A 16,687-nucleotide genomic window follows, 5' to 3' on the forward strand; every position below is an offset into this window, starting at 1 on the left:
CATACCCCAGGGAAGGACGAGTTTGGAGTGACCTAAAACCCCGGCTCCTATTGCATTGTGGGTGACCCCTTTGCAGGGAAAGGCTAGCGGTGTGTACCCCAAAATGAAAGTAAGGGTTTAGATGGTCCGAGGGGCTGGAGAAGAGCAGGACCATGTGGGTCCATTGGCCCTGAGAGGGGTCAGGGAAGAGTAAGATCATGTGGGTCTGGAGGCTCGGGAAAGAGCTGAGGAAAGACCACGACCAGATCGTCCAGCAGCCCAGGCAGGGGCTGAGGAAGACCAGAACCAGAAGGTCCAGCAGCCCAGCGAGGAGCCAGGAAAGAGTGGGATCAGAACTGGCCCAACAAGGGGTCAGGAATAGTGTAGTGGGACTGAAAGAGTTCAGAGGCCCAGTGAGGGGCCAGAAATAGAGAGGGACCAGCAGTGTCTTGAGACCTAGAGAGGGGGTCAAAAGTGAGACTTAGGGGCCTCGCAGCCCAGGGAGGGGCTGGCTGAGAGGCCAAGAGGTCTGGGGACTCAAGAAGGGGCTGAATGAGGGACCAAGGGATCTGGCAGCCTGGAGGGGAGTCAAGTGAGGGGCTGAGGGGTCTGGCAACCTAGAGAGTGGCTGAGTGAGGGACTGAGGGGCTAGAGGCTGGAGAGGAGCTGTGTGAGAGACCAAGCCATCCGATGGCCTGGAGGAGGTCTGCATGAGTGTAGGCGTGTGACAACAAGAATGTCCCCGATGATGCCATCTGCAGTAGGGTTGCACACACAACTATTTTTTTGGCCAGTACCAACGGCCAATTCTTAACCAGCTATATCGGCTAATACTGATCCAATAGCCAACATGAAACCCCGCAGCTTGGAGGGCAGCGTCGAGCTGGTAAGTTTGGGGGGGGAGGCATGGGGGAGGGGCAGATAAAGGTAATCACAGTGAGGGAGGGAGTGGGGTTGGAGCAGGTGCTGCCCAGCCATGGCAGGCTGTGGGATGAAGCCAGGAGTGGCTTGTGCGGGGTGGGGGGCAGGCAGCTCCTCAACACTGCAGGAGGCATGGGGGGATGTTCTCCCTGGATTTGTGTGGGGCAAGGGCGGGCTGGGGGCTGCTCCAGCCTCTTCCTGGCAGGGTGTCCAGGCCAGGGCTGTAGGCGGTGGCGGTGCTTGGAGAGAGTGCTACGGGGTGGGCTAGAGCCACCCCAAAATTCCCAGTACTGACCCCATAGCCCTCTCTCAATGCTGCTTCTGCCTGCCCTGCCCATGCCCATCCCGAGTGCAGCACTGCCCCAGCCCCACCCGGCTTGGAAGAGGGTCAGAGCAGCTCCTGGCCCTGAGCCTACAGCAGTCCGTCATCATCGCCCCATGCAAAAATCCAGGGGGCACTCCAGCCCTTCTTCGAGCCTAATTTGCATACGCACAGAGCAGCTTTTATACAAATAAACTTTACCGCCCAGGAGAGAACCATACCATCTTGTAATTCTCCTGTGCAATATGAAGTTTCATTTTTACCCGGGAGAAATTTTAGTCTTCGAATTCTTCTTTGTCTGATGAAGAGCATTTGGGCCCAAAAGCTTGCAAATAAAGATTTTTGCAACTATCTAGTTGGTCTAATAAAAGGTATCACCTCTACCCCAAGAGTTTTGCCTGCCTATGCCCTTAGGCTAACACGGTACAACCAATATCCCTGAACACGCATGGTAATTTTTTAAGGTGGGAGCTCTTGCTTCCCCTATGTTGGTACAGGACTAAATGCAATAGCCTCTAGTACCAATGATTTAAAGATAAGGCAAAGCTACTTATTCCAGGGCGATTGACCATTGCTTCTGTGCAACAAATGAATACCAATCCATATAATATAAAAATCCTACAATTTGTAACTAAATTAGCAGAGTTGTTATATATTTACTGGGGGCTGGGGTGACAGGAGCACTAAGGTGCATGATTGGCAGTCCAAGAGGTCGCAAATTCAAGGCCATAGCAGAAGCACTCAGCGCAGCCTGTCGGATTCCAACAAAATCTGTGAGTTCTGCTAAATACTTTGACACAAGGACACACAAAAAGGAAGGCACATGTTTTCTATGCTTATCCTGCCATTTGCTTCCTGGAAGTAGGTGAATACAACAGAAAAAAATCTGCAAAATTGTAATCTATACCTTTCTTTGCAATATACTTTAAAACCAGATTGAGCAGGACAATTCTGAAAGAAAGCAGAGAAACAATAATTTCATACCCAGACTACAAAGGCCATACTGAAAGTAGCAAAAGTATTGATATTATTTATTTATTTATTTCCTTTCTTGGATATTTTTAGCAAATCCTAAGCAAACCTTTCAATTCATGTCTTTCTGTGGACTTGCAGGTGACCAACACCTGGAAACATTGGTTACACTGTAACCAACTTTAGAACACTGTCATGGAGTGGGTCTCCAGGGATGGCAGTGATGCCCCTGGCAACTCTGACCGTGCAAGCTCTGCCCTGAGGGTGCCCTTTTATCTCATCTGCCATGTCTTTGTTGGGAAAATAACTCAGGAGGCTGCCCACAGGCTTTTGCTTAGTCCTGGTCACTGGACCATACTTGAACTCCATGGTCTGTGGGCCCTTTGCCAGGGCTCGCTTGAACACGGTGCTGCACAGGGCACCTCAGGCCTTATGGGCCAATTGCATGGCTCCAACCTCCCCTTTACCAAGCCCCGTGCCTGACTGGTGTTGCACTTTTGTCATACTCTTGGAGCCTTGGCCCACTCGGCCTCCGCCCCTTTGATATAGTTAGGCCTTCTAGTGTAGACCCACTGTGTTGGGCCCAGCTTTGAGGCACTAGCCCACAATCTCCACTTATCACCTGGCCCTTGTCTACTGTGCCCCTCTGGGGCTGGGCTCTCTCCAACCCTCTACAGCTTGTGCCTCTCTGGTGTTGGGGCTCTACACGATAGTGTGCCCAAAGGAGGCTACCTCATCCCGGTCCAGCGGTTCAAACCATAGCAAAAACAAGTCTCTGGGCTATAACATAATACTAACAGTCAAGGCAGTACTCAGCCCCTTTAAAAAGGCAAACTCCCACCCTTAGGATATTGTACCCCTAACCCCAGGGTACTGTACAAGCTCCTAAAGCCTTACTGCCTTTGGAGACAGCCAGATGCATCGGGCAGCTCTCTCATGCAGGAGCTCTTTCTGGCAATTGCCAGAGGGAATGACCCCAGCCAGCCCTTGCCCTGGGCTTATGTGTTTCCTGGGTTCTGGCTCCTTCTGGTCAGATGTCTGCAGGTGCCAGGTAATTACCTTGTTAGCTTGTTGCTTGGGCAACCTGCAGCTGTGGAGCTCTGCATAGTCTACCAGGCTTCTTTGCTAGGCTCTTTCTGCCCTTACACGTACAGACACACTTTAGTGCCCTGTGACAACACGCATGAACTAATTTGTAACTGCAAAGACAAATGGCCTGGCTACAAAAATTCCTAGTTCATTACTCAGAAAAGAAAAAGTTCTAGGAGTAAAACTCTTCCTAAGCTTCAGGAAGCTTGGTGCTGTAACTGAAGTAAATGTCTATGTTTTATTTTTAAAAAATCACCAAGCTACCTATAGTAAATTCCCCAGATGTCCAATTTTCTCTTTGTCACATCGCAGTGATTTGAAGTTTAATAGGTGATTACTTTCCATCCCCACTTTACATGCCTGCAATTTGTTGTCTTTAATGACAGATCATTCTTTATACCGTTAGCACACACCTTCAAATTGCCAAACATACTGAAGATCTGGTGTCAATTTAATGACCACTAAGGATCCCTGCACTGTATTCAAGTGTGTATGGATTAAATTCAGAATTCTGAAAATTGTTTTTTGGGATTACGGAAATGGAATTCACTTAGTGGCATACATGAATGACTAACAAAGAACCTACCATCTTCTCCCACTCAAATGTGTTTTTAACTATTTTGTATTGGGCTGAATTTTTATTTGTAAGGGGTCCCTTTTTGCAATGCTTTGAATCGAGCATGGAAAAAAATAAACCAATAACAGAATGTCAGATTTTTGTAGTGATTTTTAGTATGGAGCCAAGCAAAGCTAACAGATATTTGCTTCTATCTCTTAAACGTCTATCTTTGCAAATAATTCTACTTTAAATAATTCTACTTTATCTTCAGAAGCAAAAGATATGAGACAGTTTTGATCATTTTGTCAGGACTTCCCCATTTCCCCTTTTTTTTGCTTTCTTGAGACACTAAATTGTAAATAAGACTTCTTGTCTCGTGCAGTATGTTGGACTTAAATTATGTGGCAGAGTACTCTGAACTGTGTAGCACTACCCAAACCTTCTCTTCATTATTACTTTATGTTCTCCTTGACTGCTTCTATTTAGATTCTTCTTTTTCAAGCTGTGGGTCTTAACTACAGACCAAACAGGGTAGGGCTTAATCAATTACACTTTGTGCTCTCACAGATTTTCACTGTGCTGCAGCTTCTTGTAACAAATACACGTGTAACCATGTTGTAGAAATTGTCATGGATTCTGAGAAAGGAACAGTTGAGGCATGTGGCAGCTCTAAGAACTCTAGGGCTGTATTGGTTTTTAGCAACTACACGATGATTGAGGCATTTGATTCTGTGATTAGATGCATTTTTCTCTCTCTTGCTACTTTTTATAAGTCACATGGGGGTGGGGCCAGTATTTTACGTTCACATTATCTGCCTTTGCAAACTTTCATAGCAGCTAGCCTGCCCCTGGTTGACCTTGTTCTTCTTGCTGTCACTATACCTGACAGTGATGGAGTATGTTAGCTTCGTATTTCCTGAAATGATTGGCAAGAAAATAATTGCGTCTGAAATCCCTTGAGGATACTTTAAAGGTTAGCGTTGTTTAACCTCATTGAGATGAGTGGGGTTCATGTCTATTAGAGTCATTTCAGGTTGTCTGCAGACTCATTACACCAAGCTTTCTCCCTTTTCCCCCTCAAGCACAAAGGCTTAAAGAGTCATTATTTTTCAAAGAAAGTTTAGTTTCCGGAGCACAGTTATGCAGAAATCTAGAAAAGGCTGGTTATATTGCTCTTTAACGACACCATGCATGGCTTCCTGGCTATAAAGGTGGCTGGACTACTGAACAGGGCTCTGGCCTTACTTAAATATCCTTTCTTCCCTTTAATAATACACATCTCTGTAACACATTTCTCAAATAGTCTTGTGATGGTACCCTGGAAATCTGGCAACAGCATTTGCTTAAGATCTTGAATCCTGAATCTGTTTTTTAAGTCGTAGCCACGGGAGGAGTTTAGGGTAATAGCTGGTGCTCTTGACTCTGCTTTTGGGAAATGAGGAATTAAGTTAATTGGCTTTCAGAGGAACATCTCTAGTTCCTCCAGTCTAAACAGTGCTATGGAACACAGAAGTATTTTTAATTAAAAAACAAATGTGATGGGTTCTTTAGGACTAGAACAAAGATTTATATAGAGCAGCAATTTGTGTCAAGCTGACTGGCTGCATAGATTTGTAGATTGTAAGGCTGGAAGGGACCTTGGAAAATCATTGGGTCCGGCCCCCTGCACCAGGCAGGAAAGACGACTGGGGTCAGGTGACCCCAGCAAGGTGACCATCTAGTCTCCTCGGGTCCAGGTTTCTTATTTTTGTTCACTAAAAGGCGATGGAAGTGCTAATGTGTTAAATATTTTCCTAACATTACATTTCCAAGTAAGTAATTGCAGTAGTTGTTACATGGATGTTATGTTGTACTGAGTGAAAGGAGAGGTGGTGTGTTAACTTGAGAGAGGATAATTGATTGACAAGATTCTTTGCATTAAAACGTAGTTGTCACCATGAAAAAGTTTTTGAAAAACCCTGTCCAAAAAAAAATGCAAATTTCAACAAGCCTTGGTCAGTAGCAGGGCGTGTGCTGTGGGACCAGGAACCTAAGGTGAAAGGTGTGCAAAAAAGAGTGGTTGTTCCTAAAGAACATGATCCTTGAAGCACAAAGGAAGTCCATTCCCATGTGGAGAAAAGGTAACAGAAGGGCTGGGAAGCCATCTTGGCTAAACAGGGAAATCACGGTTCTCTTGAGAAAGAAGAAAGAGGCTTATAAACAATGGAAGCTCGGGGCAGGCCCCAAGGAGGACTATTCAACGACAGCCTGCATTTGCAGGGAACAGATAAGACAGGCTAAAGTGGCAACCAAACTTAGATTAGCAATGGGAGTCAAGGACAACTAGAAGTCTTTCTTTAGGTACATAGGAAACAGAAGGAAAACAAATGAGAGTGTGGGGCCATTGCTCAACAACTTAGGAGATTTTGTTACTGGTACCCAGGAGAAAGTTGAACTCCTGAATGACTACTTTGCCTCTGTCTTTCACCGGACCAAGGGGAAAATCATGCCAGGTAGAGTAGAGAATGAGCACGGTAGGAATAATTGCTTTCCTACTATTGCCATAGAATTGGTGTATGACAAATAAAAACATTAGATGTATACAGGTCATCAGGACTGGATGATCTTCATCCAAAAGTGCTGAAGGAACTGGCTGAAGTCATTGAGGAACCCCTGGCGAAACTCTTCCACAACTCATAGCGCTCTGGAGAAGTCCCTGAGGACTAGAAGAGGGCCATTGTTGTACCCATCCACAAGAAGGGCAGGAGGGAGGACCCAGATAACTCTAGGTCAGTCAGCCTAACTTCCATCCTAGGGAAAATCTTAGAAAAGTTCACCAAAGTGTCTATCTGCAATAAGGTTGCAGAAGGTAAGATTCTTAATGACAGCCAGCATGACTTCATTGCAGGCAGGTCTTCTCTTACCAACCTCATCTCCTTCTATGACCAGGTAACTTGCCACCTGGACATGAGAGAGCAGGTTGACATTGTATACGTAGACTTCCAAAAGGCCTTTGATCTAGTATCCCACAATGTCCTTGTGAGAAAATGGGAGGATTATGGGCTTAACTCCAAGACAGTCAGGTGGGTGAGAAACTGGCTGCAGGATGGAACCCAGAGAGTTGTAATGAACAGATTTGTGTCATCCTAATGAGAAGTGGGCAGCAGTATCCCGCAGGGGTCAGTACTTAGTCCAGTACTTTTCAACATCTTTATTAACAATTTGGATGGGGGGTGGTGAAGAGCCCACTGGACAAGTTCGCGGACAACACCAAGTTATCAGGAGGCGTGGTCACACTTGAAGACAGGTTACAGTTACAGGCAGACCTAGACGGGCTAGTTAGTTGTGGGGATTGGAACCTGATAAAGTTCAACATTGAGAAATGTAAAGTGCTCCACCTCAGGACGAGCAACCCCCAACACGCCTACAGGCTTGGTGGCACCAAACTGACTAGCATCATGAATGAAAGGGACCTGGGGGTAATAATAGACCACAGTATAAATATGAGCCAGTAGTGCAATGCTGTAGTCAGTAGAGCAAATAATACTCTGGCACGCATGAATCGATGCATTTCCAGTAAAACTAAGGAGGTGATTCTTCCGCTCTACTCAGCACTGGTGAGACTGCAGCTGGAGTACTGCATCTGGTTCTGGGCACCACACTTTAACAAGGACGTGGACAAACTTACAAGAGTCCAAAGAAGAGCCATCTATACGATCAGAGTATTAAAAAGCAAGCCGTGTGTGGAAAGGCTGAGGGATCTGGGACTCCAGCATGAGGAAAAGAAGGCTGAGAGGGGACCTGGTAGCAGCTTACTGCTACACTAGGGGAGTACATCAAGGGCTCGGTGAGCAACTGTTCACCAGGGCACCCTTGGGGAAAACCAGGAGTAATAGCCACAGACTCCTGAGAGAGTGATTCAGGCTCAACATTAGGAAAAACCTTTTCACAGTCAGGGTGTCCAGACTATGGAATAAGCTCCGTCAAGAGGTGATGCAATTGCTTACCCTGGAAATCTTCAAGAGGACACTGGCCAGTCACCTTGCTGGGGTCACCTGACTCCCAGTTCCCTTTCCTGCTTGGTGTAGGAGGCTGGACCCAATGATCTTCCAAGGTCCCTTCCAGTCTTACAATCTATGAATCTATGAAAGTATAGTGAACCTTTACAGCTGTACACTTTTATCCTATGAAGGAAACTGTTTTTAACACAACAAGTTACTTCAAAAAAGCTGTTCAAAATCGATTTTTTTAATCTTTCTATACTGAAGGTTCTGGACATCCTGCAGCATATTCAGGCCTTGGACCCATCTCAGCATGGAGCAGTAGGATATTTGGTTCAACATACCCTGGAACATATTGAACGCCGGAAAGAGGAAGTGGGGCCAGAGGTGAAGCACCGTTCTGATGAGAAGCACAAAGATGTCTGCTTTTCCATTGGGTTGATAATGAAACACAAGAGGTGAGTGCCCCTTAAATCTTTTACACTACTTGCAGGCTGCACTGGAAATTTGTTCTGTGGAGTGCATATGGAATGGATTTTTTTTCCTTATTCTAACTGAGTTGCATATTTACTACGTGGAAGAGGAAGACTTTGTAAAGCATCTGAGGAAGAATGTGCTAGCCTTATGCATATACATTGTGTATTACTCTGGAGAGCTGAAACTTGCTTTCATTGTCTTCTGAAGTATCGAATGTATTGCCCTTGCTTTACTCCAGGGGTGGGCAAAGTACGGTCCATGGGCCAAATCCAGCCCGTGAGGCCATTGTATCCGGCCCGCAGGGACCCTAAAAAATTAAGAAAATTTAATATCTGTCTGCCCTTGGTTCCTGTCAAAAAATGATAGGAACCAAGGGCAGTAGGACCCAGGGGAAAGCCGGCAGGCTCCCACAAAAGCAGGATCCACCTGGCCCCGCCCCACCAGCCAAAAGCCCCAGCAGGGTCTTCTGGCCTGGGGGCATGTGGTTGCCCCACGCTGGAACCTCAGGTAAGAGGGAAGGGGTGGGGTGAAGGGCAGGGGAGGACCCCGGGCAGGGAAGTGGCCTGGGGAAAAGCTGAGTGCAGGTGGGGAGAAAGCGGCCCCTTGCCCACCCCGTGGCCGGCGCCCCACACTGCAGCTACTCGGCCCGCATGTGGCTGTCCGGAGCAGGCACAGGCAGCCCCAGACGGGCTGCGAGTGGCTGCAGCAGGGAGTGCCAGCCATGGGGTGGGTGAGGGGTCGCTTTTTCCCATGCTCAGCACCGGCTTCTTCCCTGCTGGCGAGCAGGGGGTCAGGGCTGTGCACAGCCCCGCTCCTGTACCGCAAGGCTGGGGGGCACTGGGAATGAGCAGGTGCAGGAACACGGGGCCCTCACCGGTGCCCCAGGGCCAGTGCCGGTGGGGCCCAGAGCAGAGTGGCAGGAGCGCGGGGTCCTGGCCGGCAGGGGCTCTATGGAGCCATGCCAGCTCCCCCCTCTCCTTGCTGGTGCAGCCCAGCCCAGCTCCACAGACCCCTGCCAGCCTGTGCCCTGCTTTGGGCCCCACCAGTGCTGGCCCTGGGACATTGGTCCCAAAACATTGGGACACACTTGTCCCAAGATGGTGACTGGAGGTAGGGCACCTGTCAAGGGGAAGGGCTACCCACGTGGACCTCGACAGCCTGCCAAAACTGGGTAAGTGGCCCTCCACCTGAAATAATTGCCCGCCTCTGCTTTACTCAGTGAAAGAATCATTAAGCTGACCCATCTGAATCTTGATGCCTGGCATACTGGTAGAGAGATGCTTCTTCACCTGTCCTTCTAATTCACTAAGTGCATCAAGACCAGATTTAAGGTCATGAGGGGAATTTTGACCTTTCAGTTGCTGCCGTACAATTAATCACTTATCAATAGGCTTGGTAGGATTACTTTTTTTTTCTTGATAAACATCAATTTCGCCTGTCACTTACAGACAGATGGAAAAATATTTCTGTCTGTAATAATCAAAATTTTATAGAAGGGGTGTGTGTGTGTGTGTGTGTAGGAAAAAAAATAAAATCTGGGACTGGGGTAAAGAAATCCATGACGGGGGGGCGTATGCACGCACGCAGTGGAAGCTGCAGGTGGGATAAGGGGAACCCTGGCTGTGCCACTTGTGCACTGCTCCTCTGGCAGTGGCTTGGGATGCTGCTGCAGAAGGTGGGGCTGTGCTGGGAGAGGAGGATGAAGGAACAGGGCTGTTGGCAGCCAGGAGGTTGGTGCTGTTGGCTACTCACTCTGCCTAGATCCCAGCCGGGAATTGGGTGCCAAACTCCTGCTGAGCTGCTGAACTTGGCCCTTCCCCTGCATGATGGGGCTCAGTGGGAGTTTAGCCGTTTCCCCAGTTATGCAGGAGTTGAGCTGTGCAGGAGCTCTGGGAACACGGGAAGGGCGGTGGCTGCCGAGCCTGGGGTGGGAAGCAGCTCCCTGCTCCTTGCAGTCCTTTATGGGGCAAGCCCTGCTTGGTGGGCACCAGCAGAGGGGCAGGCTGACTCCTTGATGTCCTTGGCCTCCTGCCCCTCTGGGTGGTTTAGGGGCAGTGGCTGGGCCTTGGGGGCACCCCCACACATCCTGCCCCAATCATTCACACTGCCTGTCCCCATATTCCCAGAGCTCTGGCCCAGCCCCTACATGCTTGGGGAAGGGTACATGGGGATGTCCATGGGGCCAGCCAGAAGGGCGGGAGGCCATGGCCATTGGAGCCGGGCCACTCCTCCATTAGTGCCCGCCAGGTGGGCCTCACTCCCTAAGGGGCCATGGGAAGCAGGGAGCTGCTTCCTGCCTCTGGAAGCCCTTCTTTTCTGGTCCCTGCCTGCCTGGCTCTTTCTTGATGAATAAACAATGATTTAAAGCAGGTATGATTTACTGATTTATGGGTGTTTACTTTTATATATTTTAACATGTGAGGCATATAAGGCTTTTAACAGCGTACAATTATTACTCAATTGTCTGTCCTCCACAGTCCTAATTCTGTGCAGTCCTGAAAATTTAAGTTGATAAACATTGAAAGAAATGCTTATAAATATACGTCAATTTTGGCCATCGAAATTAAAAAAATAAAATAAAAATTGGATTCTGCCAGCCTACTTATATTAAAGAAAAAAAAGACTTTGTTTCTGGGATCTTTACCAGAATGCTATAATCACAATGTCAGGAATTAACAAAATTGCCCACCCAACAGAATGGTCACCCTGTTAAAAATCAGTGTAAGCTAAAGGTCAGTTTGCATTTTAATAGCTTGACAGAAGATTCTCTTCCAGTATTTGACTGGGATTGATTGTAGCAAATAAGTTTGCATATCTTCTTCTCCCCGACTTCCCCCCCACAATTTTGGGAAAACACAAGTTTTCTCCTTTCCAGCTATTAACATTTTGTTTTGATTATTTGCTTTGGTTTTCAAATTCACTGTAATTGGTGCTATATACTGCTTGTAGTCTTCCCTAGTTCATCATATTTGTACTTGAATCATGTGAGGATTCAGTTTGTTTGAAAGAAACTTGACAAAACCATTACAATTGTGTAAATCAGCTCAAGCTATTTGATAGCAAGCTATTTGTTACCCCAGAATTAGGGCTAGCATGTGAGGCTATTACAAGCTTAGGTTGCAAGAATGTCTAATCAGTGAAGCCTAAGTCTTCAGAAGATACTGTTTTAATTGGGGGTTGTACTACTTATCTTTGACCAACAAGCTGTTTCATAATCATGTGCAGCTGACGGAGCTCTGTGTTGCAAGAGTTGTGGGTTACTGCAAGCTATGCTTTTCTGTTCTGTTCTAGGTGCTGAGTACCATAGTGAAGGATAGGCTGGGGCTGTTCAGCCTTGGAGTAAAAAGAGAGGTGTCAGCATCTCTGAAGTGATTTAAGGGATGGGGGTGAGGCAGGAGCAGTGGTAATATTGCTTTTTCAGCCTTTGAAGGGAGAATAAAGCTGTTTGGGTCAGTCAAGGAAACAAGTGTTTTCTTTATTTAAAAAAAATCTGTTCTTTGACCACTAAATTAAAATAGAAGAGGACTGTTCCAATCTGCTGTCATATTTCAGGGAATATTATTAAAGGATCTCTGTCACAAGAAGTCTGTACTTGCCAAATGGATAGGATTAAAAATTAGCATCATAACAGCTCCATTACATACTAGCATATTCAAAATGACTTTTCTGTGGCTCTCTCCAAGTTTAAGGTGGAACACTGCAATTCTTAATCTTCAGCAGTCAGTTGTGGTCTTAATACGTGATTACACCAAAATACCCACACTGAATAAACACTGCTTTAAGGCTGCAAAGTTGAGCACTCAGAAGTTGGGAAATGCCAGAGTTAAGGTTGTCTTTGCATCCTTAATTCTCCCCCAGCTGCCCAAGTGTATATGTATTACAATCCTAGTTACTTTGTATTGTATGCATTGAAGTTACAAATAAGTAACCTAGTTACAAATACTTAGTTACAAATAAGCAACTAGGTAACAAATAACTAAGTTACTTTATAAAGTAACTGAGTAACATATGATAAAATTACAATTTATGGTGTCCTTTCTCCCCACCCAAGAAGTCCCACATCATTCATTGCACAGTCTGTACCTGCTCTAAGACTGAATTGGTTATGAGGTAAAGGGGGCTCTTGATATGCAGGCCCAAGGTGTTTAGTGACAGTGGTATTGTAGGAGAAGGGTACCCTATAGAAAAAGAAATATGTGACCATATGATTGTATACACCAATGTTGAAATAAGTTTGGATAAGAACTAGTTTTTCTTAATGGAATACTTAATTTAGCAAATGTAATATTCTTTCAGTCTGGCCATTCTTGTGTGTTATTCCCTTTTAACACCCCCCCCCCCCCCAATTCCATCATGTGACAGCATATTGATGTCTATGTGTACTGTCAACAGGATTGTCTGGCAGATTATCTACCAATTCAGTTAACAGGGTAACTGATAACAGTATATAGAACCAAGATTCTGCATATCTGAATTGTTTGTGACCTGCTTAATTCACAGCAAGATGCCAAATCAAGGACAAGCTGCTCAGCTGTTTGCCCATCTTCAGAGAGGGCTGAGGAACCAAACCTGGTGAAGAATATGAATTTTGCTACAGTTTTTTTAAATCTTCTATATGAGCCAGCACTGGATGACATAATTTGTCACTTCCATATTGTTTAGTGTCTGTCCTGGTCTCTCAGGAATAATACCTAGCTGTGCAACTCTTCTTTTTTTTTATATAGATATGGCTACAACTGTGTGATATATGGCTGGGATCCCACCTGCATGATGGGACATGAATGGATTAGAAATATGAATGTTCATAGCCTGCCTCATGGTCCCCATCAGCCTTTCTACAATGTGCTGGTGGAGGATGGATCCTGCAGATATGCTGCTCAGGGTGAGAAACTAAGTCAGCTTGAGAAACTGACGTGTACTTTTATTTGCTTAGCACATGTGGGAACTATCTTGCTGCTCTTAATGCTTGAAGAAAATTAATATTGCAGTATTATTTGTTTTTCATAGTTTTATAGTTGGTAGGGTCGAAAGGGACTTGAGCAGATCATCAAATCTGACCCCCTACCATGGGCAGGAAAGGATGCTGGGGTCAAACAACCCTGGCTAGGTGATTATCTAGCCTCCTTTTGAAGACCCTCAGGGTAAGAGGGAGCACCACTTCCCTTGGAAGTTGGTTCCAGATCCTAGTTGCCCTGACTGAAGTCTGCCTCTTGATATCTAGCCTGAATCAACTCTCAGTCAACTTATGGCCATTATTCCTCGTTACTCCCGGTAGTGCTCGGGGGAACAGGGACTCTCCCATAGCCCACTGGTCCCCCTTGGCCAGTTTGTAGACGGCCACCAGATCCCCCCCTCAGCCTTCTCTTGTGGAGGCTGAACAGGTTCAGGTCCCATAGCCTCCGCTTGTAGGGCCTGTCTTGCTGCCCCTGATCATGCAAGTGGCCCTCCTCTGGACCCCCTCGATGCTGTCCACATCCCTCCTGAAGTGCGGCGTCCAGAACTGGACACAGTACTCCAACTGCGGCCTGACCAGTGTCGCATAGAGGGGGAGGATCACCTCCTTGGACCTGCTCAAGATGCATCTGTGGATGCATGACACGGTGCGGTTGGCCTTCCTGACCGTGTCCCCACATTGGGACGCAGTCATTTTGGAATCAATAATGACACCAAGATCCTTTTCTGCCTTTGTGCTGACTAGAAGGGAGTTCCCCAGCCTGTAGGTATGCTGCTGGTTCTTCCTCCCTAGGTGCAGTACCTTGCACTTGTCAGTATTGAAACTCATCCTGTTCTCATCCGTCCTCCCCTGTAACCTGTCTAGACTTGTCCCTCTCCTCCAGCATGCCCAATTCTCCCCACATTTTAATGTCATCCGCGAATTTGAACAGGGTGCTTTTCACCCCCTCATCCAAGTCGCTGATGAAGATGTTGAACAGCGTGGGTCCAAGGACTGAGCCCTGGGGCACCCCACTGCCCACATCCCTCCAGGTCGAAAAAGACCCGTCTACTACCACCCTCCGGGTGCGGCCCTCGAGCCAATTTGCGACCCATCTGACTGTGTAGGGATTGACACCCCAGTCGCCTAATTTTTTTGATGAAAATGGGGTGAGACAGTGTCAAAGGCCTTCCTAAAGTCCAGAAAGAGTACATCCACTGCAACACCTGTGTCCAGGGATTTTGTGACCTGGTCGTAGAAGGCCACCAGGTTGGTCTGACAGGGCCTGCCTCGAATGAACCCATGTTGGTTGCCCTCAAGCATGATCTCCCCTGCTGGTCCCTTGCAGATGTGCTCCTGGATAATTTTCTCAAAGAGCTTCCCCAGGACCGAAGTAAGACTAACAGGCCTATAGTTTCGTGGGTCCTCCTTCTTCCCTTTTTGAAAATGGGGAACACATGGGCCCTTTTCCAGTCATCTGGCACCTCACCAGAGCACCATGAGTGCTAGTAAAGCTGTGCCAGGGGTCCGGCAATGACCTCTGCTAATTCCCTCAGCACTCTGGGGTGGAGATCGTTAGGACCTGCTGATTTGAATACATCTAGTCCCACCAGAAGTTCCCTAACTAGGTCCTCACTGACCCCGGGTCTGGCTGCGCCTCCCCTGGGTCTGTCGGGGATCCCAGTGGGGGGGATGCCCCAGTCCCTGCTCAAAAAGATGAAGGCAAAGAAATTGTTAAAGAGATTAGCTTTGTCATCTGGTGTGACTACCAGATTTCCTAGCGTATCCTGCAGAGGCCCTACATTACCCAGTACCTTCTTTTTACCCCCTACGTATTTAAAAAAGGACTTCTTGTTGTCCTTGATCCAGGATGCTAGTCCCAGTTCTATCTCCACCTTAGCCTTCCTAACAGCCCCCCTGCAGTCTTGTGCAATGGAGGTATAGTCCTCCTTGGTGATGGCCCCTCCCTTCCATTGGGTGTATGCCTCCTTTTTAGCTTTTGAGACGTTCCTGGATGCTTTTGATGAGTCATGAGGGCTTTTGAGCACTCTTGCCCCCTTTGATCCATGTTGGGATTGTCACCATTTCGACTTGGAGAATCGTCTCCTTAAGGAACAACCACTCTTCCTGGACTCCCAACTCCCCTCCCCTCTGGGACCTCAGTGCCTCCCTGACTAGTCTCCTTACCTCATTGAAATCCGCCCCCTGAAGTCCAGGGCTGCTGCCTTGCTGCAGGCTTTGACACCCTGCACTGGATGGTGAATTCTAGTAGGCGATGATTGCTCTCGCCCAGGTGGTCGAGAACCTGCAGTCCATTATTATTACATTAACTGCTCAAGATTGAAGCAGGAATGAAACTGATAATTAGATCTTAAAATGACCTACCTCACTTCTGGGGCGTCCACATAATTCCTTAGTGAGAACGGTGCTATCAAGAGTAAATTCAAAAGCCAACTCGAGTATAGCCCACAGCACTGTAAAAATATTAGCAGTCAACTTTTTACCATGTAAACTTTTGCTACATTTAGGGGAGTAGGTTCAATTTTTGACTGTAGTCTGAAAGACCATCAGTAGAGTTGTGAACCTATAAACAACCTTTAACAAGGTCTAATTGCATATCATGGATTTCACTCCATAGGTACAATAAGAGAAAAATGAAGTGCCATCCTTATCATTGAATTTCCTGACTTTGTATATTGTTTGTGTTGCTTATAAAAGGAATTGGAAAAAACACCGATAGGAATAATCATATAATGGAGTTATTCATTTTCCTGCACACTGACTTGTGTTGAACTTGTTCAGCAGTTCTCTAATGCAGTGAACTAAGAAAGGAAATTTTCTGATAGTCAGAAGGCAGAAGGTCCTATCTCCTATTTCTGAATTATAATCTTTCCTTTGACACTAAATTCCTCTCATCTTCTGTGGCTGACTTCGTCTCCATTTTCTATCTGTTCAGTAGAGATTCAGTGTCTGCATCCTAGGGCTATTCTGAAGATTGATTCTGGGTTTTTTTCTTTTACTTTAAAAACTGCATATGAAACTTGACAAGCAATATTATTTTGACTAAATATGATTCGGCTCTTTCACTAGAGGGTGCTGTCTAACATAATTTTGTAACATATGTGAAAGCAAATGTTAAGTAACTTTAAAAAAAGTTATCTTTCTCAATTTTAAAGGTCAGTAGGTGTAAAATGCAAGGAGATTTGGAGTTCTTGATCTCCCAAGTATTTTACTTTGCATTGAGCAATCTATACATGCATCAGAAAATATATCCACAGCTATAATATGGATTCCAGCGCCCAGGTTCCCCTAGCTACTCTGCAATCTGGGCAGTCTTCACAACATTCTGGTTTTGTTCTGTTTTTTTAATTTCTGAGCTCAGAATCGAATTTGTTGCAAGGTAATTTTGTCCTTTCTTGCAATTACCTACTTCCTCTGGGCCTGATTGTCCTGAA

The 16,687-nt window shown here is 46.4% G+C and overlaps 1 protein-coding gene across 1 annotated transcript in view; it reads left to right on the top strand.

Annotated features, from left to right (window-relative positions):
• Positions 1 to 16,687, top strand: part of FBXO21 (F-box protein 21) — a gene marked incomplete at its 5' end in the record, with an annotated part of 34,352 nt that overhangs the window by 11,649 nt on the left and 6,016 nt on the right. The window contains 2 exons of the mRNA XM_006016842.3: positions 8,090 to 8,280; positions 13,024 to 13,181. Coding sequence (XP_006016904.1) covers positions 8,090 to 8,280; positions 13,024 to 13,181 — 349 coding nt within the window. The remainder of the gene's footprint in view (positions 1 to 8,089; positions 8,281 to 13,023; positions 13,182 to 16,687) is intronic.

This window comes from Alligator sinensis, unplaced genomic scaffold, assembly GCF_000455745.1.
Source record: "Alligator sinensis unplaced genomic scaffold, ASM45574v1 scaffold216_1, whole genome shotgun sequence".
Taxonomy (NCBI): Eukaryota; Metazoa; Chordata; order Crocodylia; family Alligatoridae; genus Alligator; species Alligator sinensis.